At 52.7% G+C, this 27,634-nt stretch overlaps 2 protein-coding genes across 4 annotated transcripts; one reads left to right on the forward strand and one right to left on the reverse strand.

The window, feature by feature from the left end:
- Positions 1–14: 14 nt before the first annotated feature.
- Positions 15–7,902, forward strand: Chmp1a (charged multivesicular body protein 1A). Its single transcript, XM_021631202.2, has 7 exons — positions 15–148; positions 2,199–2,218; positions 3,303–3,380; positions 4,430–4,576; positions 4,931–5,059; positions 5,664–5,851; positions 6,226–7,902. Exons 1-7 carry the CDS (start codon positions 142–144, stop codon positions 6,245–6,247), a joined length of 591 nt encoding a protein of 196 aa, XP_021486877.1. The 5' UTR covers positions 15–141; the 3' UTR covers positions 6,248–7,902.
- Positions 7,903–12,216: 4,314 nt separating this feature from the next.
- Positions 12,217–27,139, reverse strand: Dpep1 (dipeptidase 1). 3 transcript variants are annotated; one of them, XM_060391824.1, is made up of 12 exons: positions 27,033–27,113; positions 26,075–26,224; positions 18,443–18,617; positions 14,971–15,103; positions 14,636–14,768; positions 14,376–14,526; positions 14,157–14,226; positions 13,694–13,870; positions 13,527–13,611; positions 13,380–13,455; positions 12,637–12,772; positions 12,217–12,558 (listed from the first exon to the last, which is right to left on the reverse strand). In XM_060391824.1, exons 3-12 carry the CDS (start codon positions 18,544–18,546, stop codon positions 12,382–12,384), a joined length of 1,242 nt encoding a protein of 413 aa, XP_060247807.1. In that variant the 5' UTR covers positions 18,547–18,617; positions 26,075–26,224; positions 27,033–27,113; the 3' UTR covers positions 12,217–12,381. The 3 variants fall into 3 exon arrangements, with proteins under 3 accessions (XP_060247807.1, XP_021486902.1, XP_021486903.1); XM_021631227.2 differs by lacking the exon at positions 26,075–26,224 and having other exon boundaries at positions 27,033–27,139; XM_021631228.2 differs by lacking the exons at positions 26,075–26,224; positions 27,033–27,113 and adding an exon at positions 24,759–25,140.
- Between the last annotated feature and the right edge of the window lie 495 nt (positions 27,140–27,634).

Raw genomic sequence — 27,634 nt, forward strand, 5'->3', positions numbered from 1 at the left:
CCCAAGACCCGGGCCCGTCTTCTCGCGAGAGTAGGCCGGGCGACCGGAAACAGTAGCGACCCCGGAAGTCCTCACGGGTACTGCTGGGCCGAACGTTCTCATCCCCTGCGCCGCCCCGAGGGGTGTGCTGCCCGGTTGGCCATGGACGGTAAGGGGCTGTCATCTACTTCGGGTTCGGAGCGGGGCTCTGGAGACACCTGGCCTCAGACCAGTAACCCATCCGGATCCGCCCTGGGCTTCTAGCCCCAGACCCTGTCCCCGGGCCCGGAACCCTACATCAGGACCGGGAACCGCCCCTAGCTCGAGACCCCGTCGAGAATCTGCCCTTGGGTCTGCACCCCACATACTGACCAGGACCGGCTTACATCCTAACTGAAACTCTCTCCTGGGCCTCGATCCCACAACCCAACAGGATCTAGCTTTTCACTTTTTACCCCTGCCACTACCCACCCCTGGATCTTGTCCTTAATCAGAACTCCCCAGGGACCCCTAGCCCGGGACCCAAACCCTGAATTTTGTCCGAATGACCTCAGATCCGAATTCTCCCTGTTTGTTTTGTTTCTGCTTTGGGGACCCTGGGAAGTGGTCAGAAGACACTAGAAAAGGTTGCATATTTTGACGCCTGAATAGTACCCAGAGAAGTAGGAATGATTCAGATACAAAGGATTTCAAATACCAAGCAGTATCGTATGGGTTCCCTGCTAGTAGCTCCTTGAGGTAAGAGCTACATGTCCTGTTCTGCCATTGTCCTTAGGTTAACAGCTTGGGAGGGAACCGCCCCTAGTGATCTGACTCACTTCCACCTGTCAGTGTTCTGAGCTCTAGACTCCCAAAGAACTCATGCAGGCTTTACCGGCTGGTGTGAGAGAGTTTTTGTTTGCATGAGACAGTCTCCCTATGTAGCCTTGGCTTGCTTGGAACTTACTATGTACACCAAGCTGGCCTTGAACTTAGAGATTTGCCTGCCTCTGCCTCTCCATTTCTGGGATTAAAGGTGTGTACTGCCAAGTACAGCTGTAATGGAGTTTTAAAAAACTTCTCTGAAATGTAGAAAGCTATGTAACTGTCATGGAGGAAACACACACGAATTCGATACTGTATCCCTGTGTCCCAACAATAAAGGATTTTCTTACATCACAGAGTCCAGTCCCCCAAGAGTCTACATGAAAATACAGACTGAGAAGGAGACTTGGCCAGTGTCTTAACTCTAGTGAGATGCCTGGGTAACACTGTTCCTCCTGTCTTTTTTTCCCTAAGAGTCACAGTCAGGTGTGGTGCGTCTGGCTGTGACTTGGGCCTGCACTGAGGGTAGTGGCTGCACAGAGTTCATTGTACCCCGACAGGTCTCTCTGCTGGGCCTTATTTTACATCTATAGACCCTCAGTGTCCTCATTCTGGACTAGTAGGGTAAGCCTTTTCAGGAATCAAGTCTCACAGCCCTCTGTAGATTTAGAAATGAAACCAGTTACCTGGTATGGTGGCTCCAGCATTAATGCCAGCTCACAAGCTGTGAAGACAGAAGACTCAGGAGGTCTAAGTACTGTCATCCTTGGCTGCCTAGTGAGCCTGAGGCAAGATCCATTCTCAACACATCAAAAATAAATAAACAAGAAATTGAGTTTACCTGTGTGAAATTTGTGAGTGAATAGCAGGTTTGGTTAGCAATTAGGTTTTTAATACACATTTGAGTTCTTTCCTTGGCTTTCATACAGGTAGGGACATGCTCTGGGCCTCTGCTGTGGCTTAGAAATGGCATCTGTCATGGAGTAACTTCGATTACCTAGGACTTATCACCATTACCAGTTTTGTCTATTTGCTTTTGGAAAGATCATGCAATACCAACTGTTAACTACTAAAGATTAAGTTTGGTACTAAAGTCAAAGAATGCCACATCAATGCAGTGTCTTTCGTAAAGCTGAGTGAATTGTAAGCCGCCATCTCTGTTCTGATCGTGGCCAAGAGCTACATGCACTATCCTAGCTGTCCTTAAAGTGAACCTTTTGAGAGTGGCTGGCGCCATTGCTGTGTCCCTGACAGACAGGGTTGGTGAGGGTCTTTGCTGGCTTGGCGCCCCATGTCTAACATGGCTCTATCTTGTGACTGCACGGTTGACCTGTCTGTCAGGCGTGAGGCAGCTTCTGGCAGCTGCACGGCTCTCACTGAGTTCACCTGCTAAACTGTTTCCTCTGTCTTTGCAGATACCCTGTTCCAATTGAAGGTTTGTACCAAGCTGCCCTTCCCCAGTCCTGTCCTGGCAACCAGCAAATAACGACAAGAATGACAGTGGCGTCGGCGCTTGGAACTGAGACACCCAGAGCCGCGGGGAAGTGATTGTAGTTAAATGACAGCCACACAGGGCTCACACTGCTGACCAGACTCAGGACCATTTTTTGTGTTTGGCTAAGGAGAAGTACATCCCTCAGACTTATCTTTAAAAAAACACAGCTGGGGCAACATACACTTGCTTTGGTGTTTTACTAAGCATTTCAAACCACAGACTGGAATTTAAAAACGCTTGAAGGAGAATTTTATGGGCAACTGAAAGTGCCTCCTGTGGGGGAGGGGTCTGTACTTGCCTCATAATCTGTGGCGAGTTTCCACCGCTTTTCTCTCAGTACCTCACCAGTGACAGTCGGGGTTAACGTTATCTTGCTTCTCTCTCCCTGGCTCCGGGTCTGGGCAGGAGTGAGGTAATAACGCCTGAACGTGGCTCTGGTATGGCTTGTGTCACACAGGTTGTCAGGTAGTGGCATGTGCCCTACAGGAGGGTAGTCTGTGAGCCTTGTCGTTTGCTAGTGGCCAGGGCCTGGTCTCCAGCCCTGAATTCTGTTGCCAGAGGGGTCACAGGTATGCTGGCATCATTTCCTCTTGTTGGCAAAGAGGTGAGGAAGCTATATATGCAGGTTCTGTGCAGAGAGCACTTTTCACGTCACTGCTTGAGTACCCTGAAAGAGGTTCTTGTGTGTTTTCCGTGAGTTGAAAGCCCTTGCGGCAGGGCTGGTGAGAGTTCCCTTGTTGGCCTTCCACTCCGGGGGAGGATTTGGGTTAAAGTGTAGAGGTGATGACGTTTTAGGAAACCTTGCAGCCCCCTCCCTTTCACACGGGTCCTCAGAACCAGGTGGGGCTTCGGGGCATTCGTCCCAGGAGCTGCTGCAGGTTCTCACAGCCTCACAGTGGCTATCAGGACTTACATTTTGAGGCTTTGTGCTTAGCACAGGGTTGGACCAAGGACGGGGGAGGCAGGAGGTGCAGGGCGGAGGGAGGGCTCCACCTGTGCATCTCGGCATGTGGTTTCTGCTCAGTTTACAGCGAAGCAGCTGGAGAAGCTGGCCAAGAAGGCAGAGAAGGACTCCAAGGCTGAGCAGGCCAAAGTGAAGAAGGTAGGGCAGCTCTCTGCTCTGTGCTCCTTCTTTCTCACTGCCTTTGTAGTTCATTTCGTTTTATTTGTGAGATTGAGTACTGTAGTCCAGGTGGACCCAGAGCTCACTGTATAGCCCAGGCTAACCTCACGCCATTGGCAGGGTTGCAGGTGAGAGCCAGCACACACACACACACACACACACACACCCGTGTTACTTTAGTGTCTTCTTTGTTCAGACTTGTGATTCAGTCCTCACTGCTTTCGGAGGATTGAGATGCTTGCTTTCATACTTGAGACAAGCAGGCGTGATGGGGGTAATAGCCCCTTCCCTCCCTGCCCACTGCGATGTCAGAGTGCATGGCTTTCACTCTTCCTTCTTCCTCCCTTCCAACATCAAGATGTGGCCTTCCAGCTGTCCCTGCTCCAGTGTCATTTTCTACTGGCTTCCTTTTCTGGGGGATGAGGGAGTTATAGGGTTTCTCTGTGTAGCCTTGGTCACTTTGTATAAACTCACAGCGATCCACCTGCCTCTGCCTCCTGAGTCCTGGATTACAGGTATGCGCCATGTCTCCCAGCTGCTTCTACTGGCTTTCTTTCCCTAGGGCCGCTGCCGGGGTGTCAGGATTGGGGGAGAAGCGTTGATATTGGGGTCGGGCAGAGGTGGAAGCTCGCTGAGGTCCTAAAGATAGACAGAGCAGAAGGCAAAGCAGGGTGACTGTCCCAGAGCATTCAGATGTGAGCAGCAATTCAGTGCAGCTCTAAGGCCATGACACCCTGCTCGGACCTCCCATTCCTTTGGCCTCTGTCATCGTTCTCCTGGGCAGATGTAGCCTGGAGGAACAGCAGTGGTAGAACTGGACCCCCAAGGGCTGGTCTGTGCCATCCGTCTGTCTGGATACCCATACTCCAGATGGTGCCATTGCAGTTTTACAAGGCTAACACATTTCTGAGGATTCTACCTAGGGAAAACTGAAAGCCTCCTGCCGTCTCCAAGGTAAACCATACCCTGGAGAGGCATTCAGGCTGTTGATAAGTGTTCCTCCATGAATATATCTCTGTGAATCTCAGGCCCTTCAGCAGAAAAATGTGGAGTGTGCCCGCGTGTATGCCGAAAATGCCATCCGCAAGAAGAATGAAGGCGTGAACTGGCTGCGCATGGCGTCCCGTGTGGATGCAGTAGCCTCCAAGGTGCAGACAGCTGTGACCATGAAGGGGGTAAGTGCTAGACCACAGAGCTGTGTGGCCACGTATTGTAGGGTTTAGTGGCCGGAACTGGAGCAGCCTCAGGTAGAGGGAAGCTGCACCAGCAGGTACTAGACACAGGAAGGCCTCAGGAAAGCCTGGATCCCATAGCTTCATCCCACATCCTAACATCCTGGCAGTTAGATGGACCTGTTAGTTCCTCCTAGTTCAAAGTGGAGAGACCCATAGAATTCCACTGCATCACCAACTACATTCAAGTGACTGTGCTGAGGCCAGGGGGTCCCATCGGAAAGTCCCGATGACCTGTCCCTGGCTTGCAGCCCTTGACTACCTTTAACTTTGTTTCTATCCATAATCCTACTACAGGTGACCAAGAATATGGCACAGGTGACCAAAGCTCTGGACAAGGCCCTGAGTGCCATGGACCTTCAGAAGGTGTCTGCAGTGATGGACAGGTTTGAGCAGCAGGTGCAGAACCTGGACGTGCACACGTCGGTAGGTGGTCATTGTGGAAGACCAGATGGAGGGCTGGCCTGAGCTGGACACAGGAAGCCCTGGGGTCAGGAGGGACAGTACACCAGCCCTTTCTGGGGAGGCCCACGTGATAGACAACCACACAGAAGTTCAGAAAGGCCCCTGAGGTGGGGCTGGCTAGATATGGGGTGGGAATGGCCCGGGAGCCAGGAAAAGCTTCCTGGAGAGAAGCCTGTAAAAAGAGCGTGGTGTCGGGGGAAAGTGAGCAAGAGCCTCAGTGGGGTGAGGACACGGTTCATTGGTAATGTGCTTCTCGTACAAGCCTGAAGGCACGAGCTTGGGTTCTTGGCACCCACATAAAAGCTGGGTGCATGGCCACTTAGTGCTAGGGGCCCAAAACAGGTGAACACAGGGTTTTGCTGGCAGCCAGCCTGGCTGGAATGGGGAGCACTGGGTTTAGTGAGAAACCACCTTGTAGAAAGCAGAATTGGGAAAACACTGTGCTAGCCGCTGGCCTTCACATGAGTGCAGGTGGACGCACCCACCACAAACAGAACAGTTGCAGTGTGCCCCGTGGTGCCACGGGGTCTCTGTGGCCACTCGCCCAGAGTGAACCTCTCCTCAGGTAATGGAGGATTCCGTGAGCTCTGCCACCACGCTGACCACGCCTCAGGAGCAGGTTGACAGCCTCATTGTACAGATTGCTGAGGAAAATGGCCTGGAGGTCTTAGACCAGCTCAGCCAGCTTCCAGAGGGAGCCTCTGCGGTGGGCGAGAGCTCCGTGCGCAGCCAGGAGGACCAGCTGTCTCGGAGGTGGGTCCTGCCTGAGTGAATGCCATAATCCTGCCGCTAGTGTGCTGTCTGGAGTGCAGGTTGGGACCCTGAGACCTGTCCCGCTTGAGGGGCTGCTGGGAAGGGCAGAGGGAAGCCCCGTGTGTAGAGCTGGGCAGTTAGCACCAGAACCCTGCTGGCAGTCCGCTGTAGCCAGCAGCTCCTCATAGAAGGGAATTCTATGCCCTTCCTCAGAATGTCACAACACATGGCTGGCTGTTTCTGGCATCTTTTCGCCATTACTCCAGGACAACTTTGAAACCTGAGTCTTAAGTGGCCCTCATGTCTAGCGCTGGCACACAGCATTGCTGGTCCCCTCTGCCTCTCTTACCAGAATCTCTTTTGTTGATTTCCAGGCTGGCCGCCCTGCGGAACTAGCACGCCCGTGGCAAGTGCTGCCTCCTTGCCCTGTGATGTCCTGGAGGCCTCTGCCCTACTCTGCGCTCAACTTTCTCCACCCCTTCATAGCTGCCTTGGCTCTTTTCCAACCTGTCCGGCTGGCGCCTTAGAACTGAGCCTTAGGTCGGGCAGCGGGTCTCCTGGCATTGGATCTGCACAAGTGTGTGGGTGACTTCTGTGACTGGGCCACAGCTGGAAGATGGCAAGCTCGCTTTTGTCCTCTGCCTGTGTGGAGTTGACAGGGTTTGGCGAGCAGATGTGTGTGGACTTCAGCTCAGTGTTTTGGGGCCTTCAGATTCCAGTGACTGCACACTTGCTATTGGTTATGCCCAGTGAGGGCCAGAGCCACTCCTCCTTTGGCAGGCAACTCTTGGGAGCCTCTCCCCACCTCCGCAGACAGGAAATCCCATTGTGTGACAGCCTTGAGTAGGTTCCTGTAAACGCTTATGCACCGAGGTGTCCAGTGCCACCAACACTGACCTGGGGCCTTTATAAATGGTTGCTCTCCTCCATCCTCCCAGGGCTGAGGTCTTCGCTACCACTGCCAACTGGCTGAGCCTGCTTGGGCTTTCTGTCCCTCAGCTCCCATCCCCAGCCCACAGGAACAGAGCCACCATGCAGTTTCAAGTCCAGGTCCCTCCCAAGAGATCCATGAACCTTACTCGGCAGCTGTCTCTGGAAGAACTTGGACCGCTCGGGTTGAGCTCTCTGCCTGCTGCTGACAGGCATTCAGTGTCACAGCCCCCAGGCCTTGTTAGAGCTTCTCTCTCTTGAAGGGAGGGTCCCCTGGCTCTCCTGTCATCTTAGGAAAGGCTGCTGCTTTCTGCCTTCTCAAGGGAAAGCCGGGGTGGCTAACAAAGGGAACGTGGGACAGTCACCTCGGGCCGCAGTCAGCTCTTGTCCATCCTCTCACAGCGGGGAAGCTGCCAGCAAGCAGCTAGTGAGGCTGACTGGGGTGGCCTGGCTGTGTGTACAGGCTGCTGTTCTGTTTTTCTGTCTCCTGAAGTTTACTCGTGTTCTTAAAACTCCTGGTGATTTTGTTCTTTTGCCAAAGTAGAGAGCACACGGCGGGTGGGTGTCCTGGCCCTCTCTGCAGGCTGAGCAGCGCAGAGCTGCCCGCAGATTTACATGCAAACCTGGAGAGGGCCTGGGCTTGCTGGGTGGTCTCTTCTGTGCTGTGGAGCCCTGGTGCCCACATTACAAGTTAGGTTGCGGGTGGGGACCAAGGTACAGTCTAGCCATGGGCCCCTCAAGGCTTCCGCAGTCAACCTGCCTGTTAGGTGGTGGAAGTAGCTGCCGTCGCCGGACAGCCTGAGCTCCCTGGGTTCTGGGGGGGAATTTGTGGACACTGGTGGATTGGGGTTTGTGCTGGGTTCATCAGAATGGGCGCATCTGACTTTAAAGTGCTGTCGTAAGTCAATAAATTGATTGTTGGAGAATTTCTGGGTAAGTCTGCTGAACTATGGGCTAGACCCCATCTCAGCATGAAGTCAATAGCGTGGAGGGGCCTATATCTCTGGAGGCCTGCTTTTGGGGAAAAGGGAAGCTTGGTTGAAGATTTTCAGGCTGTACATAGTGGTGGAATTACAGTCAGGTTTTTGATTTATTGCTATAAAGATTATTTCCAATTTGAACTGCTTCTTTTTGAGTTCTGGACCCCTCAACCCACCCTCTGGTCTCAGCACATCCTACTTCCCAGCTTCCCCTGCACTGGAAGGTACACAGGCTCCTTGTGTTTCTGCCTTGGCACCTGGTCATCCCTGATTCATTTGAGAGGGGAGCAGTGCTTAGAAACTGCCTGGGGGTCAGGGGGACTCCTTCAGCAAAGCATATGCTGTACAAGCATGAAGACATGAGTTTGAATCCCCAGAAAGCTGAACTTGGAGCCAGGCCTGGCCCAAGCCTGTAATCCCGGCACGCAGGGAGGCAGAAGCAGGCCAGCCTGCTCTACAAAGTAAATCCCAAGACAGCCAAGGCTATACAGAGAAACCCTGTCTTAAAAATCCAAAAAAGATTTAGATTCTTAAAAAATACATATATTAAAAAATGTTGAAGCTGGGCATAATGGCACATGCCTTTAATCCTAGCTCTTGGGAGGCAGAGGCAGGTTGTTGTCTGTGAGTTCAATACCAGTCTGGTGAGCCTGGGCTACAGAGAGAAACCCTAGCTTGAAAAAATAAAAAAAGGTTGAGTGATTGAGAAAGACAACTATTAACCTCTGAACTGTAAATGCATTTACATTCACACCAAACAAATTGACCACATGTCACACCACGCTTCCAAAGAGTAGCTTGCAAAGCACATGACTGTGTAACCCCCAATAACATTAGGACAGTCTAGTAAACTGTAAGGGCCGGCCTCACCGTCTTCCTTGTACCTTCTGTTTTGTTTTGGTGATTCTTTTTTAAAAAATTTTTTATTAATTATACTTTATTCACTTTGTATCCCTCCTGTAGCTTCCTCCCTCTCCCCCTCCGAATCCCACCCTTCCTCCTCCTCCACTCATGACCCTCCCCGAGTCCACTGATAGGGGAGGTCTTCCTTCTGATCCTAGTCTATCAGGTCTCTTTAGGAGTGGCTGCCTTGTCTTCCTCTATGGCCTGGTAAGGCTGCTCCCCCTCAGGAGGAGGTGATCAAAGAGCAGGCCAATCAATTCATGTCAGAGACAGTCCCTGTTCCCATTACTTTGGAATTGTTTTGGTATTTTTGAGACCGTTTCTCTGTGTAGTCCTGGCAGTGCTGGAACTCACTCTGTAGACCAGGCTAGTCTGGAACTCAGAGATTGACCCGCCTCCTTGCTGGGATTAAAGATAGGCGCCACCTCCCAGATTGATTTTTTTTTTTTTTTTTGAAACAGGGTCTCAGTATGTAGACCTCTGGCTGTCCTGGAACTCATAGTGAGTTGAACTTAAACTCACAGAGATCTGCCTGCTGGCATTAGAAACTTTCTCTTTTTGAGACAAGGCATACAGGTATAAGCCACCATTTCCTGCTGCTTTTTTTCTTTTTTAGAGACCTCAGGGCTGGAGAGTTGGCTTGGAAGTTAGGAGTACTGGCTGCTCTTCCGGAAGACCCGGGTTCAAGTCCCAGTGCCCACATGGCAGCTCACACCTATCGTGACTCCAGTTCTAGGGCATCTGACACACTCTTCTGACCTTGTGGGCACCAGGCACACCCAAGGTGCACAGACATACATGCGGGCTCATCCACAAAACTTCATCTAAAGAGTTTTGTTGTTTTTACGAGGAAATGTCACCATGTAGCCCAGGGTGGCCTTGAATTTAAGTACTCCCGCTCCGGCTGCTCCTTCCTGGTTATTTGCTCCCCTGGACTCTGGACTCCTTTCCTTCCTTTTATACCCAGTTAGTTTCAGAGTTATTCACTGGGGGGTTGGGTAGGTTAGCTCAGTGGTAGAGCACTTGCCTAGCAAGTTCAAGGCCCTGGGTTTGGTCCTTAACTCCAGGGGAAGGGTTGGAACAAACTTGCTGACTGTATCCAGTGACTAAACTCGTGTGTGTGTGTGTACTGTTCAAGGTGGATGTGTGACTCTGGTAGGTATTTTGCCTTATAAGAGTCTCCCCCAGTTTACCTGGGTTTTGGGGGTGTGTGTGTGTGTGAAATAACCTGGCCTACAGTCAGGATGTGCCTCACTTAGACCCCTGCAGCTTGCCTCATGCGGCCCAGTGGCCTCCCATATGGTCCCAATCACTCCAAGCGCTGCCTCACTCTGTGTCAGACAGAGGAATACCCAGATCATGTCCCCAAACACCAACACACAACCCGCATCCACGGGTAGGCTCCAGCTTCGCCCCCACCTCTGTGAAACCTGTTCCGGAATCCTTGACCTCAGGTGCTCTGGCGAGACCTGGGTGTTTTAGAAGATGGAAACTTAGGGCATGAAGATGGTCAATAGGTAAAAGCTTCGAATCCTGCTGGCCTGAGTTCGTTTTGATGGAATCCATGGTAGAAGGAGAGAACCAACTCTCAAAATTGTCATCCGGGCTGGGGTGGGGGTGGGTAGGGGGGCACACACCTTTAATCTCGGCACTTGGGAGGCAGAGGCAGGCACATTGCTGTGAGTTCAAGGCCAGCCTGGTCTACAGAGTGAGTCCAGGACAGCCAGGGTTACACAGAGAAACCCTGTTTCGAAAAGAAAAAAAAAAAGGTCATCTGATCTCCAGTGCTTGTGCCCACACAAGTACAAGTTTTTTGTTTGTTTGCTTGTTTTGAGACAGGGTCTCTCTCTGCGTAGCCCTAGCCATCTGACCTCAACTCACAGACATCCACCTGCCTCTGCCTCCAGAGTGCTGGAATAAAAGGCGTGCACCACCACGCCCAACCTCATCATTTTAAAAGAGAGAGATGGTGATGTAAAGTTGGACAAGGATAAGAAAACAAAACAACTTGAGAACCAGGCCATGCGTCACCCCATGGGAGCTTTCCCATGAGTCCAGGAATTCAGTCATCCTCCATGCATCCTGAGTTGGAGCCACCGTTAGTTAGTTACATGAGACCCTGACAATGACAACAACAGATTATTTTAGGCAACTAGAAGTTTTGAGACAGGGTCTTGCTGTGCAGCCTGGGCTGATTTCAGTCTCCCAGTCTTCTTGCCCGAGGGCCAGGGTCTAGGTTTGTTTCAGGACTTCTGCCCCTTTCCTTCCCTGCTGGCAAAGTGAGGTGTAATACATTGGGAGTCCACCAGGGGGCCTTTCCCAGTGGGCACAGACAGTGGGCACAGAAACCTTCCAAGCATTTCCTGGCATAAATTGATCCTAAGTAGCCAGAGGGTGATCCTCAAGCCATGTAGACCGAGTCAGACTATGCCTGGTGGGCCATGCTGTGACAGATACAGGGACAGGACCAAGGCTTGTTCTGTGCCAATACCCACACACTTGGGGGTGCTCAGGCCCCTGTCCTTTCATTCCTTGGTGACACATGCGAACACGGGTAGCAGGGTCACAGGGAGGATGGCTCCGTTGGCGGCATGCTTGCCTAGAAACCACAAAGTCTGGTGTGAACCAAGTGAGGTCTGTACGTGTAATGACAGCACTGGGAGGTGCTGTGGGAGCGTCAAGCTCAGGATCATCAGAGGTCGAGTCGTGAGTTGGAGGACCACGTGGGATACATGTGAACCTGCCTCAAGAAGTTAACTATTAGTATTAAAGCCTGTGGGCAGCCCCCATGGGCCGTGGTCATCAGCCGCCCAGTTTTCTTTCGGGGAGGGCAGATCTGAACAGGATACACATATATGGCCGTGGGGCTTCATCAACTCAGGCAGTGACCTCCTTCACCCCTTGTGGGGTACCTCTCAGAGCAGGCAGGGACAGGCTCTCTTGCCTGTGTCCATGAGGAGTATCTAAGCAGCGTGGACTGGAGAGGAGCGGCAGGCCACTCGGCAGGACTGCTCCGTGCTGCCCCTCACGCGTTTGTCCGCCAGACTCAGCCTTGAGTGTCCTCAGCGTGAGCCCCGAGCACACTAACAGCCATGCTAGTAACACATATGAAACCACCTCTGCCCCTGCGAACCTGGAAAGACCTGCTGTTAGCCGTGTGAGATAGGCCTAGAGAGTCCCACCCTCCAAGGCTAGACCAAATTCAGATTTTCTGGGTCTCTTCCCAACACTACGGAACCCAGATAAACATGGGTGTATGTGTGACCCTCGTATGGAATGTGTCAGAGTACATGTGCCCATGTGTGACATATATGTACGACTTAGGGAGTGTATGTGGGCGGGGGCTGTGTGCACATGAGTACCCGTGTGTGCGAGGAAGGTAACCACTGGAACCTGGACTGTGATTTTTTAAACTAGCCTCTGCGTTCCTGCAGCCCTTCCTCCACGAACTCAGGTTCTCCCATGTCCCTGTGCACACAGGGCCCCTTCTCACAAAATCTGCTCTCCTGCTGCCCAGAATGTTCCAGGGCTGAGAGACTACAGCAAGCCTACTCAGGACTTAAAGAGCTGTGTTTATTGAAGGCCTTGAGCTGTCCCCAGGTAGGCACACTGCTTGTTCGGGAGAGGGTGTGGTTTTGCATGGGCAGCAGGGCCCTGGGCTTGTCCAGTGTTCCATGAGCTCTGAGCGCTCTGAAGGAGGTTCTGGTCCTTAGGATGTCACAGGAGATGCAGACTGAAGAGCAGGGGAGCCAGGGAGGCCAACAGGGCCCCTCTCTGGAAGTGGATGCTGGGGGCCTGTGAGTAGCCGTAGCGTGTCCTGCAGCCGCCTTCCAGCTTGGCCAGGGAGATAGGCTCTTCCTCAGGACCTTGCATGCCTTGCATGTCATTGCTTATCTGGAGGCAGACACAAGTTAGGCAGCCTGCTTTGGGGCTAGGGGAAGGGCGGGGACCCAGATGGAGTTCTCTCCTCACCCTTTCCACATCAGAGAAGACCCGCAGCAGGTTGTGAGCTAGTACACCTTTGACCTCGGTCTCCGTCCATTTCCTCCTGAGAAGTTCTGCTATCAGATCTGGGTACTTGGAAACATCCTCCAGCCCCACAGGAAGCCTGTGCCAAGACCGAGAAGACCAGGCTTTGTAGATGGGACACTCTCCGGGCACATGAAGGCCAAAAGAGCAGGCCTGCAGCAAAACACCCCGCACTGGACACACTTTCCCATCAGGACACACAGAGGATCACGTGGGGCAAGTTTTGGTCTCTTTGAAAACTCCCCTATGTTATGTGATGTGTTTATCCACAGCCTCTTGGGGCTCAGAAACGGGCGTGGTCTTTGCCCTCCAGAGTTAGTGGAAGTCTGAGGACTCTGGAGAGTATAAATCCCAGAGCCCAGTGAGAAAGGAAGGGGCTTCCAGGAGACTGGCAGAGGAGGAGGAAGGCTGCTTGCTCATCCTGCTGCCTTTGCCCTTTGTTGTGTCTGGACCGCTGGATGTCCTGATGACTGACTGAGGTTGGTATAGCCCCAAAGAACCCAACGACCCTACCCAGCTGGAAGAAGTAGAAAGGTCTTACGTCCCCTTTTCCTCTAACCTTCTTTCTCTCCTACACAGGATTGGGGGCTGGAAGGGAGGTAGAGACTTAAGGAACCCCAAATAAAGTTGAGTTTAAAAACTAGAGCCCACAGGATCATAACCCCGTCATAGAACACCAGTCTTACTTGGGAACACCGTCATAGTCTCCTCCAAGGCCCACAGCCCCAGGGCCCGCCACCTTCTTGATGTAGTCCAGGTGGTCTGTAGGGAGTAGCAGGCATGAGTCCTAAGCAGGGCCCTCCCCCACTTGGCCACTGCGTGGTCACACTTACCAGCCACTCGGGACAAGTTGGCATCCTTTGAGCAGGACACAAACTCACTGTAGAAGTTAACCATCACCAGACTGCTTGTGTTCTTCTGCTCAGAGAGGGGATGGGGGTGAAAGTTGGAGAGGGCCCCCAGGAGGCAAGGAGCTCCCTTTCATTCCTCAGGTCCTTACCACCATCTGGAGCACATCATCAGGTACGTTCCGCCTGTGTGGACACAGGCTGTAGGCAGAGGAGTGGCTGAATATGACCGGAGCCTTGGAGAGCTGCAGAGCAGCCTTCATGGTGGCCACAGACACGTGAGACAAGTCAATCATGACACCCAGGCGGTTCATCTCCTTCAGCACGCGCTGGGGAGGCGGAGGGAGGGGGGAAAGGGGATTGGATTTGGGCACGCTTCCCAGATGTTCTGAGCTTGAGACATGGGAGAAGCAACCCTGAGCGTTAACTAAGCCGCTAGTGGCAGGAAGTTGTGGGGTACCCAGGACTCAGCAGCATCCTGAGTGCTCAGGATTCCACCTGACTCTGTCCTGGAAACCAGCACTGTTAGCTCCGTGTGACTGCGGAGGCCTGAGGCGTGACACCCTGTGCTGGAAATCCTCCTGTTTTGGGGGGAATGTTGTCCTTCCCCCTCACCTTCCCGAAGTCTGACAATCCTTGGCTCTCAGCCTTGTCATCTCCTTTGTCCACCAGCCAGTTGTCGGCCCTGAAGGAAAACACACATGTGTCCTGGAGCAGCAGTCTCAGCCCCTGCGCGGCAGCCCGGCTAACAAGGCCTGGCCGGGGTCCGGGCACGATAGAGGACATGTGTTCCTTTTCCGACCACAGCCCAGGGTGTTCACGGGGACCCCTTACCAGGGCGTGTTGCAGTTGTGGGTGAGGGTCAGGTACCGCATGCCCAGATGGTAGAGTGCCCGCAGGACGCCCAGGCTGCTGTCGATCAGGTGGCCGCCTTCCACGCCAATCAGACTGGCCACTTTCCCACTCTGGAAAGCCAGTAGGATATCTACGGGGAACAGAGGAGAGTGTTGGCACCAGACATTCCAGGGTCAAAGTCCTACCCCATACTCAAAACCGAACATGGCAGGAGGACGTTAAGGCCTGTGGGACATTACCTGAACTATTGGTGACACACAAGAAGGTCTCGGGATAGAGCTGGCACATTCGGTGTACGACATCCATCTGTTCCAAAATTCTTTTCACAGCGTCTTTGTTTTGGGTGTCACAAGGCAAGTACGCAGACCAGAACTGGGAGCCAAGAGGAATAGCTGACTGCTCAGATCACTGACGTCTGAGCCCACCCAGCGTACACAGGGCTCTGCTCTCTTGCCCTCCTGGATTCCTGGGGCCCCTGAGACATGCTTCAGTAAGGCAGGCCATACCTAATCAGTCCCCCAGGGGCTAGAGGGGAGACCCCAGGACAGAGCAAATGGGAGACCAGAGGTTGTACCTGGCCCCCCACAAAGCCAGCCTTCAGCTTAGGGATGTTGGTGTGTGTTTTAGTCAGCGTGTTCAAGTCCGCCCTCTGGTCCTGCAGCTGGTTGTTGAACAAATCCAGCAGTTGCCAAGGCAAGTCGTTGTGCCTGGGGGCGGGGACAAGGGAGGGATCCAAGGTGGATTAGGAAGCCTGCTTGGCCCTGTAGGCTTCCTAACCAGATGGCTTGCAGGCTGCCTTTCTCCAGGTCAAAATCCCACAGCCCAAGACTGATGTGCAGGCCCCACAGGCAGAATACCTCTAACCTGACTGCACCTTCACACAGGTGAAATTCCTGATTGCACTCCAGGCCAAGTGGCCTTCATGCCCCAGCCCATCACCAAGCAGGAGGAAAGGGCAGGCCCCTGCTCTGCTGTAAAATCTGGGGCAGGGAACCATTGCAGGTACCAGTTCTGATTCTAACATTTTCAATCCAAAGATTACATTTCCTCCTTGCAGAGAAAGCCGGGGCATGTCAGGGGGTGGCCTGCCTCCCCATCCCCACCTCACCCCTACTTCTGGGGAGTGAGGAATTACTCATAGCATTCAGGCTCCTCTTTGTCTCTATTCCCATGGCAAACCCCAGCTCACCTTCATCTGTGACTCCAAAGGACTTTGGTCCTCTGAGTTTTGAGAAGTCCCAAGGGAGCCAGTGCTTTCGTGAAGGAAGGAAAGGGCCAGGAGCTACCACCTGAGCTAGTACAAGGGCCTTTTGTCACCTCTGTCTGTGCTGCTACAGGGCCTGAGTCATCACCAGACTCCAGCAGATGGTCCAGGAGCAGCCAGGGAAGGCTCATTAGCACGCAGGCACAGCAGAACTTTTGCTGCAGATCTGCACCCTGTTGGTTTTGCTTGTTGAGACTACTGAGGGGGCACGCACCTCTATGCTAAGCTGGGGCCTGTCTCCCTCCCCTAGCTCTGCCTTTGTCCCCACTGTCCACTTTCCATCTCCTGTCCCAGTTCCTTTTGGCTGCCACCTATGTTTCCTTATCTGTAACGCAGAGTATCTTGGCATCTTCCCCAAGAGCATGCATTATTAAGGTAAATAAGTAACTGTCAGTGTAGTCATTAGATCTGTCCAGAGAAATGCACTGTTAGGCAATTTTAAACGTGTGGGAGACAGCTATGCCTCACTAGGCAATCTCATAGGGTCCCATTGAGGCACACCGGCACAGTCCTATATCCAAATGCCAAATGTCGTTAAGAAACACACTTTTTTCTTTTTTTTTTAGGGGTTGGTGTTTTTTGAGATGGGGTCTCACTATACAGCCCTGGATGGCCTGAAACTCTCCATGTTGCCCAGGCTGCCCTAAAATTTGCTGTGATCTTCCAGTCTCTGCCTTTTACATGCTGAGATTACACGCTTATGCCACCATACCTAGTCTGTTTGCGGTTTTATTATTATTATTTTTAGATTCACTAAATTCTTTATGTGTACTTCATTTTTTGCCTGCATGTATGTGTCTGTGTACCATGTGTGTGCCTTGTGCCCACAGAGGTGAGAAGAGGGTGCTGGAGTCCCTGGAACTGAATTTACAGATAGCTGTAAGCTACTTTGTAGATGTTAAGAATTTAACCCCAAGCTGGGCAGTTGGTGGCAAAACCTTTAATCTCAGCACTTGGGAGGAAGGGGCAGGCAGATCTTTGGTTTCCAGGCCAGCCTGGTCTACATAGTGACACTAGTTCCAGGATAGCCAGGGCCATGCAGAGAAATCTTATCTCAAATAATAATAATAATAATAACAATAATAATAATAATAATAAAATAAACAGAAGAAGAAGAGCCAAATCCTGGTCCTCTACAAAAACAACAACTACTCTTAACCACTGAGCTGCCTTCTCCGCAACCTCTTGTGTTTCTGTTTTTTTGAGACATGATCTCATTATATGGCCCTGGTGTCCTGGAGCCCACTGTGTAGACCAGGCTGGACTCAGACTCCCAGAGATCCAGCTGCCTCTGCTTCTCAAGTGCCAAGAGTAAGGGCGTGTGCCAATATGCCTGGAGCTGTCTGTGTTTAAGCAGGGCCTTTTTAACCCAGACTGGACAGGAGGCTATTATGGAATCAAGGCTGGACTCAAGCCTTGAGTGACCTTTAGCTTCAGCCTCCCAAGTGCTGGGATTACAAGCGGAAGCAGATACACCCAGAATCGCCGATAACTGCCTCAGGTTTGTTATCACCTGCCACCTCTTAGTTCTCCTTCACCCTGACCCTATCCACTCCCAGTCAATCTGGGAAGCTTTCTTGGAAAGCTCAGGGAGAGCGCCCCTCCCTAGGGCTGGTGCCCAATTATTCCCTCAGCAAAGGAATACATGCTTCAGCCTCTGGCAACGCGACGTCACTCCCGGAAGAGGGTCGGGAAGGAGCTGAACTGACTGTCATCCTTCTCTCACCCCACCCTTTGCACTTGGCACAGATTGATCATGATATGCTCATTGAGTGGATACATGAATAGGTATGGGCCAGCCAAGGCAGCCTTGCCAGCTCTCTGAGGCAGGGCTAGGCAGGCTCCAGGAAAGGGACTTTGTCTGGGGACACTTACAATCCATCCAGGAATTTCATCCCCATTGTTGGTGCTGGGAAAGGGTGCAATGGGGCCCTAGATGCCTCAGGAGCCCTCTGCCATACTTGGAGCCACTCTGCCCATCTCTTTCCTCATCTCTTTCCACACACACCACGGAAAGACAAAATGGGACCACTGGACTCCTGTCTCCTGAGGGAACAGAAAAATCTCTGCTAGGTCAAACTGCAGTTCTAGTTTCTGTGTGCCTCAGGTATCACAGTTGCCCATGGGAGGTCCATCATAGGTTTTCATAAAAGCCCAGTGGGCAAGTGACTGGCCAGCAGGGGTAGGCAAAAGCAAAAACTAAAGTAGAGTGGTGATGGCTTTGGCTACCGGGTGGTAAGGAGCTGGCAAGAGGTCTTCTAGTACTCCAGTGATGTTAGAGGGATGGGAAGTTTGGGGATATGTGTGGCACCTGCATACATGCTGTGACCTTCATGAAGAAGCAAGAGAGGCTCTGGAGCACTTGGCCCTAAGTAAGGCAAGAGGAGGAGGAGAGCCAGAAGGATGCTCAAGAGGAGCTTCGTAGTGTAAGGCCACCCTCAGCTGAGACCCAGGGAGGGACTTGGATCCCTTCCTCCGACATATGACTAGAGATTTGGGAGACCTCAGAATCCCCTAGACCCAGCCAAATTCTGAGCTTCAGGAGACCGGGAGCTGGGGCTGGAACACTGACACCTTTCCTCTGAGCCCCCAGGCCCTTTGCATCTGGTCCCTGCAGGCACCTTTCCTCCACCCCCCCAGGCCCTCCGCATCGGGTCCCTGCAGACACCCCAGAGCTTCAGGACACCTGGGAGCTGGGGCTAGAACACTGGCCCCTTGCCTTCCCTCACCAGGCCCTCCGCATCCGGTCCTCGCAGACACCTCAAAAGGTGGCAACACTCACCCGTCGATGACCGGTGTGTTCCTCATGATTTCCAGCGCCCGGTCCCGGAAGGAGTCGGAAGCACAGATGGCCAGCAGAGGCCAGAACCACCAGAGGGTCAACATTTGTTTCCTAGATAGTTCCAAACGTCCCCAGGGATCTGCTTCCACAGCTGCCTTGGCACCTCTGCCCTGGCCTGTGCACAGAAGAAGAAAGGGGCCGGATGGAGCTGCTGTCAGGGGAAAGGACAGAGGCCTTTGGTCCAGTAATTAAAACTTCCAGTCCTGTTTACAACCTCTCCACCGCCTTTCAGGATAGGGAGGCGACAGAATGTCCCATTCTGCCTGTTTGCAGTTCTCCACTGGGCGTTGCTGCATTGACTAGGTAGAGGATTGCAGACCCTGAGAGGGACTCAGAAGGGGATAGCCCAAGGTAGTTTTCTTGTCATCTGGCTTGCTGCCTTCATGCAGACCTGCCCTTTGGGGCCCATTTCACTGTAAGTGTCCATGTTCTGACAGGCAGGGATTACAGCATCCAACAAGGGTGCCTGTTCACCTCCAGACACCGAGGCCTCTCTTGCCGCCTGACCCTGAGAAGAAAGCTCATAGTCAGCTGTATTTCCTTGGCAGGCGCCTGGGCCCCTAAGCCTCACGTTCCCTCCCGTTGATAACACCTCAAATGGTTGCTGGGGAGACCCGGTCAGGTAGCGGCTGTCAGTTCACCTCATCAGTGGAGAAGAGCTATATCTGTGTCATCTTCGCAGCTCCCCCTCTCTTGGCAGAGAGGCCCCAAGATTCCTGAGAACCAGGGCCCTATACAAAACGCCACTGTCCATGTACCTCCGTGGCACCTGGGTCATCTTAGGCGCCCGCACATATTCAGCCCCTGACCTGTCACAGACAAGAGGGGCATGGAGACCTCCTGCCCTGTCAGCTGCCAAGGTTCCCTGGGTTGGCCATGGGATCTGTGTCTGCATTTTAAGGCTGTTGGGTAGGGGAGGAGGATGGGAAGAACTTGTCCCTGTGGGATAGGACAATGCGTGAGGGTACACTATCACCCAGGCTGGACCCGAACCTGCAGCAATCCTGCAGCCTTAGCCTCCCGAGTGCTGAGCTTACAGGCACGGCCACCGCACCGTGGTGCTCTCACAACGCTTTCAAGTTATGAGTCTTTCCCAACCCGCTGAGGTCGGCGCGTTCCTTCTTCTGTTGCTCCTCTCCAGCCCTGTCGCTCCTTGTTTGGCATCTCATGTATCCTGTGTGCCTTGCAGGATCCTTAGTTCCCAGGGCATAGTGTACAAGGTCCCTTCAGGAACAGGAAACCCTGGATTCATTGTTCCCTTTCTTTTCTCTTGTGGTGTTTATTCTGCTTGTTTGCAAATCTCCTGAAGCACTGTTGTCAAGTGTGCTCACTGAAAGGGTCTGGCAACCCCTCCCTGCTGCTTCCAGAACCACAGCAACGTCTGAGCTCTGGGCCTTCATAGCTGGGATCAGCTCTGTCTAAGCTTCCCCATCTGTTTCCATCTGCCTGGCTGTTGGTTATGCGTTTCTTCCCACGTGTGAACTCAAATTCATTCAAATTTGTTGTTATTGAGACAGGGTCTCCTGTCACCGAAACCGGTCTTGAACACTTTTGTTTTGTTGAGACAGGGTTTCTCTGTGCAGCCCTGGCTGTCCTGGAATTCACCCTGTAGACCAGGCTGGCCTCGAACTCGGAGATCTGCCTCCCAGCTGGGATTAAAGGCATGCGCACCACTGCCCAGCTCGGCCTTGCATTCTTAGTCTCCTACCCCCAAGACCCACATGCTGGGATTACACAAGCGCACCACCACACTTAGCTGGGGTTGTTAAAAACTACTGTGAAAATTCCTCCTGTCAGCCCTGTATTGGCTTAAAACCATAAAAGAGCTGGGGGTTCTCGCTCAGTGGCTCAGCCTTTATTTGCCTAGAATGCACAAAGCTAGGGTTCGGCTTCTGGTGCTGAAAACACAAAAACAAAATAGTTCGGCTTTGTAGGCTTCTGGGTGCCTGTGCTGTTGGTCAAATCGGAGTGCTATGAGTCGTTCAGATTCCTCAGCCTCACCTTCCTTGAAATCGAGAAGTCACTGTGCTGTCTTTTTTGGTAGGAAAAGTCAACCTTCCTAATGCTGACCCCTGAATAGAGTTCCTCATGCTGTGCTGACCCCCCACCATAAAATTATTCCCATTCCTACTTCATGACATGATGAGGGGGATATCTGATATGTGACCCCAGTGGAAGGGTTGTTTGAGCCACAAAGGGGTCTCTGCAACTAGGCGTTGTCTTGCTCACCCGTAATTTCTGCAATCTTGCACTTGGGAGGCTGAGGCAGGAGGATGGCAAATTTGAGGCTAGCCTAGGCTGCAGAGTAAAAGCTCGTCTTTAGAAACTGTCTTCCTGTTTGTTCTGAATTTCTGACCGTCCCACGTTCTCCCGCTGGGTGCCAGTCTCCTGATGCTGCAGCCTCCCCACCCCCATCTCCTCTGTCCACCCAAGATGCCCTCTTGTGCCTCCGCTGGGGATCCCTGGCTGCCTGCGGGGCAGCTACAGCCTCCACCTACCGTCTGTACTTTAACCGTCCCTCCCTTTTTGGCTTGACCTCTTACTTGATTAGGACAAGACCTCATAACATTCTCTGGCAGTGGGTGTGTGGGGACTGCATTTCTGAGCTCTCTCAAGCCTGACCATGTCTAGTTAGCTTTCACACCCGGTCAACAGCTTTGCTTGATGTGCAGTTCTGGGCTGTAAATCATTTCTCCAGAGTCCTGGCTCCAAAGAGTCTGTCTCACTTGAGCTGGTGATAGGAACCTCAGGTCAGTGGCTAAGTAAATAATAATAAAATAATATTTCATTATCCCAGATCTTGGAAGAGGGCATGCTTTTTCTTCTCCGGGCAGCATCACCTCTTCAGACAGACAGTTCTGTGCGTCCTCAGTGACATGTTGACTTTGAGTCTCTTTTTTTTTTTAAGAGTCTCATGTATCCTCCAACATATTAGCTGGGGGTGGCCTTGAACTTATGATCTTCCGGCCTCCTACTGCATGGTGTGGTATTACAGATGAGTGCCAACACACTGGAAATAGAGCCCTAGAGCTTCATGCATGCTGGGAAAGGACTTCCCAATTGAGGTGCATGTCTAGCTCCCTGTTTTATGGACATTTTCTTTTTTTAATTTTTTTTTATGTGCGTTAGTGTGAAGGTGTCAGATCCCTTGGAATTGGGGGTGGGACAGTTGTGAGCTGCCATGTGGGTGCTGGGAATTGAACCTGGGTCCTCTGGAAGAGCAGTCAGTGCTCTTAACCACTGAGCCATTTCTTCAGCCCCAGACATTTTCATATTATACATAGGTTACACTTTGTCCCGCTGGCCGTCCAGCCCTCTTTTTCACTTTTCTTGTGGGTGTGTCTGTGTGTAGGTAGGTGTGTGCTTGTATGTGCAGGTACACACGCAGACACACATGGAGTAGCCTACAAGGCTAGACCTTTTGTGTTTGGAGTGCAAGAAGTTAGACCCCAGCTTCGTGAAGACTAAGCCCTACTCATTTTGAGGCGGTGCCTTGGCTAGCCTTGAACTTTCAATACCCTACCTAGGCTCACACTCACATGCTCTGCCTTGTTTCAGCTGTAGGTGTGTGTAGGTGTGTGTGTGTGTTTGTCTTTCTGTGTCCTTGAGTGACTTCCCCTCTTTGTCTTCATATTTTATTTCAGAAATTATACATTCAACTTCCCAAGACTGTCTTCTTCTTGTTCTTCCTGCTCTGGTTATGAAAGCCACTGTAGCAACACTGTTTTCTTTTGTTCCCTTTAGTTTACTGAATGAACTCCAGCCTCTGCTTTCCGGTCTTTGAACCTTCCGTTTCATTGACATCCTTACACGACCACCTGGAAATCCCTGTTGCCCCCTGATTGATGCTTTAGGCTAGAGCAACAGCAAAGTGAGCTGCACTGTGCAGGACTCTCTCTGTTTAGGCTTAAACTAACAACAGAGGCCTGCCACAACAGCAGCGCTCTTAAAGTGAGCCAGAAGCATTGTTGAGAAAGGCTGTGCTGGTTCTGGAAGGTTTATGCCTCGGGGGTGTCTCTTAATGTTTTTCTCCTGCCTTGACTGGGTTGTAGGTGTCTCTTCTGTATGTCTCTCTCTGCCTCTTCAGTCTCTATTTTAGCCTCTATCTTTCTCTCATCTCTTCCTGGACTTTTCCAAAACTCCACTGTCAACGAACTCCAACTCCAGCCCTCTGCAACATTTCTGCTGGGTTAGGGAGCCTCCCTACAGCCCTCTTTGCCAGTACACTACAGGGCTCCTTGTCAAACTTGTCACGATGTGACAATGACCCAGCTCCGCTGAGGGGTTGGCTGACAGCCTTGATGTACAGACAGCAGCAGCAGGTCAGAAGCCAGGAGGCTTCTTTAGGTCACCCAGCTCTTTTTCTCTTTACATTCTTGTTTACTTTGTCTCTGTGTGTGCATGCGTGTGTGTTTCAGACACTGCTCTCTGCCTGCCTTGGTGAGCACTTCCGAAGAGATCGGCGGTAACCCTTGCCTCAAGTGTTGCTCTCAGTTGCTGAAGGTTGGCCTTGAACCACATCCCTTCATTGTACATACAGGATGGCGGTACTCATTAGAAGCAAACAAAAACCTGTGTTTACTTACCAAAGGCAGAAGGAATGGAGTAAAAATAATAAACACACAATACCCAAACACTGCTACTCAGTTCCAAGCAGAGTCAGAGAGGATGCCATGGAGGGCTGCCGCAGATCAGCAAACCACCTCCCAACTCAGAATCTGTGTGGCACCCAGCAAGGGCACACCAACGGGCCTGGAGTTGCCAGGTTCTGACACAGATGGCCCCAGAATGAATGATCAGCCAAAGCTTACACAGACCTTTGTACCAAGCCACGCTGTGACATGGGACCTTAGGAAGCTGCCTCTAAGTTTCTCTTGTAATCTGAGACCCAAGTGGGCTGACCTGCCCCTGCCTCTGCCACAGCCAGCCATGGAGGAGTAGAGACAACTGCACAGCAACACAGGGTTCTCAGACCTGTGACCTCACGTCCTCCGTAAACACAGGTCACACAGCACATCCAAACAGAGACATCTGAACCACATACACATGGGTGATATCCCACATGGATGTGTGTAAATCTGCATGTTACAAGTACACGCCCTCCCAAACCGCCTGCAGTAGACCTGTGTGGACACACGCATCCATATCTGAATGTTCTCTGTGCAGAGGGATCCGTGCCAACACAGACCTGCTGGGTCCCCCGCTTGCGCACAGATCATCACAGACAGAAATGCCTAGGCACACCCCAAACAAGCAGGTCCAGCTGTGTAGACGGGCTTCTGAATACATGTGTGTACTTTTACGCACACATCAAGCAAACAGACGTTCAGATGCCTCGACAGATATAGACAGCTACATGTGTGCCCACATAAGCCCTATCATCTCTCAGGTCACACGCTTTGCATACAGCCCCGTGTGCCCATGGTGGATGTGCCAGCCACTGGGTACCACCCGCTCTCTACCCTCTCGGGTGCCTGGAGTGCTGCCTTCAGTTATCTGACTACTTGTGGGGTCTCCAACCTAGGGCCCCCCAGATAAGCTTCCAGGAAGGCTGCATGTGGAGGGGTGAGCTGCGTATCCTCTATCCCGATGCCTTTCCCCCCAGGGACTGTCACCACATCACACTGGCTCACTACTGAGCTGGTTCACCTTCCAGCTGCACACCAGGCTGACCCCTCCGCATGGAGCTCCCCCAGCCCGCTGAACTTTCAGGCCCGGCAGCCGAGGCCTCACCCTGACCTCTGCCCACAGAGCCAGCTCCTCGGGGGTCATGGGATTATCTCAGGCCATCTGTAGAATAGCTCTTGCTTCCCTGCCCCTCCAGTCCATCCTCAGGGTGGTGCCAGGGTCTTCAGCGTTCCCCTCATCCTCCCAGGAGCCCTGCACAGCTCCTGGTTGGCTGCCCCGCAGGTCTGCCTCTCCCAATCATCACCCTAGCTTTGCATGCCCTGGCTGCATCAATCAATAAGTCCAGCTTTTAGCTTCGTCCTCCCTCTTCCGCACACCATGCTGGGCGTCCGGAAGCAATACATTTGTTCTTCTGCCTGGGGCTAATAAGCTCCCCTCTGTCCAACATCTGATAGCTCTCCCCTTGGAGACCCTCTCCTGTTGCACCACGTCATTCTCAACATATAGACTATCTGTGTGTCCTCCCCTGCTCACAGGGTGTTTTCTACCCAGAAATGGAAATGACTTTCTGTACCTCATTATCACTTGGCCTCCACCCAACTCTACTTCCCAGCACCCCAACACTCACCACGGACACACGCAGGTCGGGGGGTACAAATGTGGCTTCAGTCCTGTGACTGAAACCCAGAGAGACTGGCAGGCTGCTCCCGAGTCCTCCAGCTTTGACGGGCCACCTCTTTAAAAGGGAAACTCCCCCGGGGCTCCACAATGTGCCAAGGAGAGCAGACAGGGATAATGCCTCACACATGTCAGCTGTTCCTTGTCTCCGAAAGACACGCAAGCCCTCAGTAACTCAGAGCATCCGGTGGGGTCTGGGCCTCCGGGTCAAAAGTCTGCAGAATGACAAGTCTCAGGGGCCACAGGCAGTAACCTGAGCCCTCCACCTCGGGAGTCAGAATGTCAAGTTAACCGAGTTGGGAATCCAGAAGAGACGCCTGGGCGGCCATCTCAGAGTATGTGTGTACTCTGAGGTTCCTTCTGCCGAACTCAGTGTCCCGAGGTGGCCTTGGGACTTTGAGCCACATATTTTTCTCCATCTTTTGACCCCCTTATCACTCTCGATGAAGTAAGAATGACCTGTGCTTCTCAGTTGGAACAGCCTGTTTCTTAAGCCAGGAATGAAGCGGTCCTGCTAGGACCAGTCCCAGGAGCCCCTGGAGCCTTTGTTCAATTGAGGAGGTTTGATCCATCCTTACCATAAGAAGAAACAAAAGCAACCTCAGATTGGAATGTTCTCTGGCAGAACGAGGGGCCTTTCGAAACTGTGGGAGGGTCTGGCAACCCACGGTGAGCTGGAGGCCCGGCTGCCCTTGTGGTTTTAAGATTCGGTGGTGTGGTGTGTGGGTGGGAGGGGTGGGGGAGGGATGGGGTGGGGTGCGTGTGTGTATATGTGTGTGTGTGTGTGGGTGGGTGGGTGGGGATGTAGGCTGGTGAGATGGTTCAGTAGTGGAGAGCACTGGCTGCTCTTGCAGAGGACTCAAGTTCAATTCCCAGCACCCACACGGCAGTTCAGAGCTATTCTTGGTTCCAATACTAAAGGGGGGGAAGGCTTCCGTGGTGCCAGAGAGCAGGGCATCCCTGGCGGCCTCTAGAAGATGTGAGGAAAGGCCGGGCCAAGGGTGAGCTTCACCACTGGGGCACAGTAAGAACACACAGGGGCCTCTGCGCCTGCTCTGGCCCACCCCCTGGCCTGTCTCTGTAGTGGACTGTCAGTTCCTCCTCCCCAGAGCTGTGTGTTTATCCATTGATGCCATAAGACAATCAGGCCCCAGGCTTCAGAAGGGGACAGGCAAGGAGGAGGAGCCTGAAGGCCGAGGTGGGGGGGCCTGGGATGGGGGAGTAGGGGGACGGGGGGGGGGGGTAGGGGGTGGGGAGGTTTCTCACCTTAGGTGAGGAGTGGGACACAGACCAGGACAAAAGTTCTCTCTCTGGAGCCAATCAGCTCTCCCTTAGCCACCCAGGGCAGGCTAGTAAAGCCCAATGGGGTACAAGGGTGGACCAGGACCAGGTGGAAGAGGCTGTGAGAGCCCCGCCCTGGAAGAGGAGAAGGGTCAGCATAAGGGCCCAGCAAATGGATCTATCCCTCATTTGGGTAGCTTTGGGGTCCCTGCTAACTCTGGATATCCAGGGTCCCCAGATACCTCCTGAACCCCTACTTCATTTAGGGGTTGGCAGGTGCACTCTCCAAGTACCCTACCTATACCTTGGGGTCCTTCTCCTGGCACAGGGAGGAGCTGGGAAGACACACGAACAAGGGAGCTAGGAAAGCGTGTAGCCCTTGTAGCCCTTGGCCAGGTTACAGCTGGTGCCCTGGGCAAGCTCACTAACCCCCGGAGAGAAAACATCTTAGCATGTCGTTAAATCAGGAGCACCTCATTACGTGGCAGCAAAGGGCCCAGGAATAGCACTGAGACCCCAGCCCCTCTGGGATGTTGGGTAGAAACAGCAGTGCTCCAGGTCAGAGGTGCAGGGAACATCAGAGCTGCAGACCTCAGCTTTATTGGATATGAGCAAGTCTGATACACATGTATCATAACGTCCCTGGCTTGAGGCGACTGCCTGGGCAGAGCACAGGTGTGGGGCCTCCACAGACGGGGCAGCTTCCTGCTGTGGACCGGACGGCCTGAAGCCTCTAAGACAGACCTTGCCTCTGTCTCTAGATGTGTGTGCAGTGTACCAGCGCCTGCTAACTGAGCAGCTCCTATATGCCCAGGGAGCCTCTCTGGACAGAACTGCTCCTCCCCACCTTGGAAGCCAAACCTAGAGGAAAGAGGACTCTGTCCTTGATTCCTCCCTTCTTTCCTCTGACTATACCAACTAGGATCCACGTCTTCAGCCTTACCTGTCTTGGTTCTTCACTGGCCAGTTCCTGGGAGTCCCTGTATGAACCTTGCTCCCTGTTCCCTTTCTAGCCTACTGTATCACGACTCTTGATTGTAACAGCAGTCAGTTGTCCACGCCCCTAAGCACAGGCCTCCTACAGACAGTTTCCAGTGCCCTTCTACACACTTCTCAGTGCTGTGGACAGCGGCCAGTGCGCACCACTGCTTCCTGGGATTTTGGCTTTCTGAAAACAGATTTTGCCCTCACTTCCTGAAGACGTCTCAGCCCTTTGGGTCCTCCATTTTACATTTGCTAGGCTTCCTTGCTAAAACTGTCACTGTCCTGCCAGTCTTCAGCCTGACCATTCTCCTAGCTGCCCTTGGGCACCACTTTGATTACTAGCCTCAGGTGATGCCGTCACCCTCAGGGTCCCTGGGATTCAGGCTCTAGGTGGCTGAAGCTTCAGGGTAAGCGGCTCAGGACCTGGACTCTTCTGGCAGGACCTGACACTCAGGACCTTCACAGTGTGTTCCCTGGGGACTCTGCCCCAGCTCTTGACTTTGAGCTTCCCTAGCCATGTTTCCCCAAGCTTCTGTGAACTTGCCTCCCCCAATCCACAGG

Source organism: Meriones unguiculatus, chromosome 10, assembly GCF_030254825.1.
Source record: "Meriones unguiculatus strain TT.TT164.6M chromosome 10, Bangor_MerUng_6.1, whole genome shotgun sequence".
Lineage (NCBI taxonomy): Eukaryota > Metazoa > Chordata > Mammalia > Rodentia > Muridae > Meriones > Meriones unguiculatus.

Bases quoted from the DNA above. Each gene is read 5' to 3' on its own strand.
- Dpep1 (XM_021631227.2), bottom strand. From the start codon at position 18,546: ATGTTGACCCTCTGGTGGTTCTGGCCTCTGCTGGCCATCTGTGCTTCC. The intron at 14,769-14,970 runs GTACAACCTCTG...CTTGGCTCCCAG, and splicing joins CTGGCTTTGTGGGGGGCCAG to TTCTGGTCTGCGTACTTGCC. The intron at 13,456-13,526 runs GTAAGTGTGACC...TACTCCCTACAG, and splicing joins CAACTTGTCCCGAGTGGCTG to ACCACCTGGACTACATCAAG.
- Chmp1a (XM_021631202.2), top strand. The intron at 4,577-4,930 runs GTAAGTGCTAGA...ATCCTACTACAG, and splicing joins CAGCTGTGACCATGAAGGGG to GTGACCAAGAATATGGCACA. The intron at 5,060-5,663 runs GTAGGTGGTCAT...ACCTCTCCTCAG, and splicing joins ACCTGGACGTGCACACGTCG to GTAATGGAGGATTCCGTGAG.